Raw genomic sequence first — 5402 nt, 5'->3', positions numbered from 1 at the left:
GTACCAGTTCTTTATATACTCTGGATACAAGTCAATTGTCAAATATATGATTTGCAAATATTTTCTCCCATTCCGAGTGTTGTCTTTTCATTGTTTGATAGTGTCCTTTGAAAGACAAAAGTTTTTAATTTTGATGGAGTCCAAAATGTCTAGTTTTTCTTTTTTTGCTTGTGCTTTTGGTGTCACATCTAAGGGCCATTGCCTAATCCAAGGTCATAAAGACCTAACCTATGTTTTCTTCTAAGAATTTTGTAGCTTGTAGTTTTGGCTTTTACAATTAGGTCATTGATCCATTTAGAGGATTTTTTATATATATTGTGTGAGGTAAAGTTCCAACTTCATTACTTCACTCTTTTGCTCGTGGATATCTAGTTGTCTCAGCACCATTTGTTGAAAAGGCTCTTCCCATTGAATTGCTTCAGCACCCTTGTTGAAAGTCAATTGACCATAATTGTAAGGCTTTATCTCTAGACTCTCAGTTCTGTTCCATAGATCTCTTTGTCTGTTCTTGTGCAAGTACCACACTGCCTCGATCACTGTAGCTTCATAGTACGTTTATAAATTGAGAGGTGTGAGTCCTCCAACTTTGGTTTTCTTTTTCAAGATTGTTTTGGTTATTTGAATTTACATATGAGTTTTAGGATCACCTTGTTAATTTCTGCAAAAAGCAACCTGGGATCTTGATGGGGATTGCATTGAATCCGCAGATCAATTTTTTTTTAATTTTTTGTTTATTGCAGTAACATTGGTTTATAACATTGTAAAAACTTCGGGTATATATACACAATGGAATACTACTCAGCCATAAGAAATGATGAAATCCGGCCATTTGTGACAACATGGATGGACATTGAGGGTATTATGCAAAGTGAAATAAGTCAGAGGGAGAAGGTCAAATACCGTATGATTTCCTTCATTAAGTAGTAGATAATAACAACAATAAACAAACACATAGGGACAAAGATTGGATTGGTGGTTACCAGAGGGGAAGGGGGGGGGAGGAGGGTGAAAGGGATAATTCGGTACATGTGTGTGGTGATGGGTTGTAATTAGTATTTTGGTGTTGAACATGATGTAATCTATGCAGAAATGGAAGTATAATGCAGATCAATTTTTGAAGTATTGTCATCCTAACGGTATTGAGTTTCCTGACACATGAACACCCGGGTGTCTTCCCATTTATTTTGGGCTTCTTTAACTTCTTTCAACAATGTTTGCAATTTCCAGTGCACAAGTCTCGCACTTCTTTTATTAAGTTTATTCTTAAGTATTTTGTTCTTTTTGTTGACATTATTTTCTTAATTTAAATTTTGATTACTCATTGCTAGTGTGTAGAAATACAACTGATTTTTGTATATTGGAGTTGTATCCTGCAACCTACTGAATTCATTTATTACCTCTAATAGTTTGTGTGTGTGTGTGTGTGTGTGTGTGTGTGTATGCCGTGGGATTTTCTGTATACAAGATCGTGTCTTCTGTGCATAGAGACAGTTTTACTTCCTTCCCAACCTGGATGCCTTTTATTTCTTTTTCTTGCCTTATTACTGTGGCAAGGACTTCAGTGCAATGTTGACTAGAAGTGGTGAATGTGGGCATCCTTTCCTTGTTCCTGATATTAGAGAGAAAACATCAAGGCTTCCACCACGAAGTGTGATGACAGCTGTGGGTTTGGGTAGACGCCCTTTATCAGGTTGAGGAAGTTCCCTTCTATCCCCCCTGTGTGGAACCAAAGCTGTGAAATCTGTGGGTGGTTGATTCCCACTAATCCGAGCCCAGTAATGGAGTGAGCACTCCTCACACTGTGCCAAGTCACAGTCTCTGAAGTATTTCTATTTTTGTACTACAGAACATCGCAGGAACACAGTTCATATTAGCCTCCCTTTCCTCTCTCTTTGGGCTTGACTCCTGCTCCGGGGCCTGAGTGGGCACCGAGACCACCTGTTTGCTCCCTTCCTGGGCACTGAGAGCAAAAATCTCCTCTCCTCCAAGCAGATCATCTCATGGGGACGGAGCAGCATCCACTCTTCCTACAAAGAAAAACTCTGAATCCCATTTAGACTCGGCTGAGACCCATACACTAATAAGAGATATTCCTTCGGGCCGGCTCCATGGCTTAGCCGTTAAGTGTGTGTGCTCTGCTACTGGCGGCCCGGGGTTCAGATCCTGGGCGCTCACCAATGCACCACTTCTCCGGCCATGCTGAGGCCACATCCCACATACAGCAACTAGAAGGGTGTGCAACTATGACATACAGCTATCTACTGGGGCTTTGGGGGAAATAAATAAATAAAAATAAAAGAGATATTCCTTCATTCACTCGTTCTTCACATTCATACATACACTGAGTGATTCCTTCCTTCATTAATTAATTTAACAAATGATTGTGGAATGACCGCTGAGCCCGGCACTGGAGTGACAGTGTGAACAGCTGAGGAGCAGAGCTCTGGGAGACAGTGGGAGGAGGAAACACAATCAATTTGCTAATGAGAGAGGCCAGAAGGAAAGAGTCACAGTGAGACCAAGGCTTATGGGTGGAGAATTTATTTAGTGGTGCACCCAGATCCATACTGGATCTTAATACACTTGTTTTAATCCAGCAAGTTACATGAGATATTCATATGCAAAGGCCGTTCCTAGCAGGCAGAGGAAAGCAAGGGTTTGGCGCTTTCCATGGAGTGATCAGAAATGGGAATTTCAGCTGCCTCCCCGGCCTGGGGCCATTTTCAGGTAGAGTTTGGCTCCGGCATTAGAGCATGTGGAGAAGAAATGGAAAGTGTCTAAGGATGGGATCCCCTTTAGGGAATGGGAATGGAGGGGTCTATTCCTTTCCTTCAGGGGCTGGGGATAGAGTTCTGAGCCAGGAGACTGCAGTTGTCCAACACCGAGAGAGGGAGTTCTTGAGGAGTCAGGATGTGTCTGTAGTCACCTGGTGGGAAGTACAGGTCTTTAGATGCTGCCTGAGGTCTGAGGTCAGTCTCATATCTTGCACTGGCAGCAAACAGGGACACAGCAGCTGGACTGGGAGCAGCTGGGTTTGCAGCAGCTGGACTGGGAGCAAACAGGAATACAGAAACCGGACTGGGAGTAGCAAGGTTTGCAACAGCTGGACTGGGAGCAAACAGGGACGCAGCAGCTGGACTGGGAACAGCTGGGTTTGCAGCAGCTGGACTGGGAGCAAACAGGGACGCAGCAGCTGGACTTGGAGCAGCTGGGTTTGCAGCAGCTGGACTGGGAGCAAACAGGGACGCAGCAGCTGGACTTGGAGCAGCTGGGTTTGCAGCAGCTGGACTGGGAGCAAACAGGGACGCAGCAGCTGGACTTGGAGCAGCTGGGTTTGCAGCAGCTGGACTGGGAGCAAACAGGGACGCAGCAGCTGGACTTGGAGCAGCTGGGTTTGCAGCAGCTGGACTGGGAGCAAACAGGGACGCAGCAGCTGGACTTGGAGCAGCTGGGTTTGCAGCAGCTGGACTGGGAGCAAACAGGGACGCAGCAGCTGGACTTGGAGCAGCTGGGTTTGCAGCAGCTGGACTGGGAGCAAACAGGGACGCAGCAGCTGGACTGGGAGCAGCTGGGTTTGCAGCAGCTGGAGTGGGAGCAAACAGGGACGCAGCAGCTGGACTTGGAGCAGCTGGGTTTGCAGCAGCTGGACTGGGAGCAAACAGGGACGCAGCAGCTGGACTTGGAGCAGCTGGGTTTGCAGCAGCTGGACTGGGAGCAAACAGGGACGCAGCAGCTGGACTGGTAATAAACAGGAACACAGGAGCTGGACTGGGAGCAGCCACACGAGCCACAGCCCCTCTTGGAGCCCCCACACGAGCCACAGGCCCGTTTGCCACAGCTGGAGCAGGAACAGGCTGGCACACAGAAGCACACAGGCTTGCTGCAGCCCCCACAGCTGGAGCCACAGCCTCTGGAACAGCCACAGCAGTCCATGGTTCTAGTGAGTTGAGGGTGGAGCAGGTCAGAGGAGCAGGTAGAGAGGGGAGGTGTTCAGGTGTGGGGCCTCCTGAGCCAGGAGCCCTTATATCCCTGCCAGGGTCAGTGTGACGCTGGGCACACGGTCACTTCCTGGTTCCTGTTTGTGCCACTTCCCCAGGGAAATTTTATTTTCACAGTCATGTGCTGCATAGTGACATTTAGGTCAACAACAGACTGCCTGTATGACGGTGGTCCTGTAAGATTAGTCCCAGATAGCCTCAGTGTATAGTAGACTGTACCATCTGGGTTTGTGTGAGTGCACTCAGTGATGTTCACACAGCAAAAGCACCTAATGACACATTTCTCAGAACGTAACCTCGTCATTAAGTGACACATGATTTATGACACATGTCGATGCAATTTACCAATAACCATTCTACAGACGGGAGAGGGAAGGTGTGTTTACATGAGCCAAGCTGAGGATTACAACCCGGGCAGGCAGTCTCCACAAAGAAGAAAGCATTCTGGAGAAGCATGGTTTTCAGTACAGTTTTCTACCTTTTCAGAACAAAGAACATACATCAAACATGCCCAGGATACGTATTCATCAAAGTTGCAAAGAGGCATTCAGTTGCAAATTATCAGGTCAATATGACCCTGACGTCTGGGAAAGGGAACTTATCTTCAGGAGGACTGATATGGCGTTACCCATACCAGTGTCTTAGGAGAGGAAGTATGCATCCTTATCTTCAAGAGTGCATTCTTTTACTCTAGTGGTTTAAGTAGATGTACAATGTGTGTTTGACAGGCCATAAGTCAGGCCTCTTTAGGTCAAGCCAAATCAGTTTTAACCAGAATAGCTACCTTATATACCTCAATATGTGAATATTTCTTGTCATTTTCTCCTTTTGATCATTAATCTTTTGATAAAAATCACTGATGATCAAGATATTGTCCCTCAATGCCAGGGTGGTTGCTGCCTGTCCTGGATCCATTATGTCCCTTGATGCTAGGCTTTTATTTCTCTGGCTTGACGAGTTATCCATGTTGGGGGAACATTGTCAGATATAGTGGACAAGCATAGAGCTGTATATTGACAGGAGAAGCATTTTATGGGTTGTGTAATTTGTCAATTATTTTTAGATTATCACACAAACATTGTACATGTGTTTTTATGTGGTTTCTTGTGATTACATTGTTTATAACAATTATGGAAGACATATAGTAACAATGGTAATAAATTTAATACTTGAAATGATTAGTTTAGAAGAATGAGTTTTAGGCATAGTCTTTATCAGGAAAAGAAATTCATCCAGAGTTACAAGATTGATCCACTATCTCAAGTCGTTGAGCAATCATCACTCTATCCTGGAAGCCAGTCTTACAACAAAGGGTTTAACTGAGGAGATATGAGGTTGGAAATTCAGGCCTGGTCTGGAGTTTGGGGACAGCTGTTTACAACAGATGCCATCTTCTTCTCATCC

At 45.2% G+C, this 5402-nt stretch overlaps 1 protein-coding gene across 1 annotated transcript; it reads right to left on the bottom strand.

Moving 5' to 3' along the window:
- Positions 1 to 2976: 2976 nt before the first annotated feature.
- On the bottom strand, positions 2977 to 3933 carry LOC147912505 (uncharacterized). The gene has a single exon (XM_087422931.1). It carries the CDS (start codon positions 3931 to 3933, stop codon positions 2977 to 2979), a length of 957 nt encoding a protein of 318 aa, XP_087279057.1.
- Between the last annotated feature and the right edge of the window lie 1469 nt (positions 3934 to 5402).

This window comes from Ceratotherium simum, chromosome 34, assembly GCF_057802395.1.
Source record: "Ceratotherium simum simum isolate JZ-2026a chromosome 34, ASM5780239v1, whole genome shotgun sequence".
Lineage (NCBI taxonomy): Eukaryota > Metazoa > Chordata > Mammalia > Perissodactyla > Rhinocerotidae > Ceratotherium > Ceratotherium simum.
This window is presented reverse-complemented; position numbering and strand designations above follow the sequence as displayed.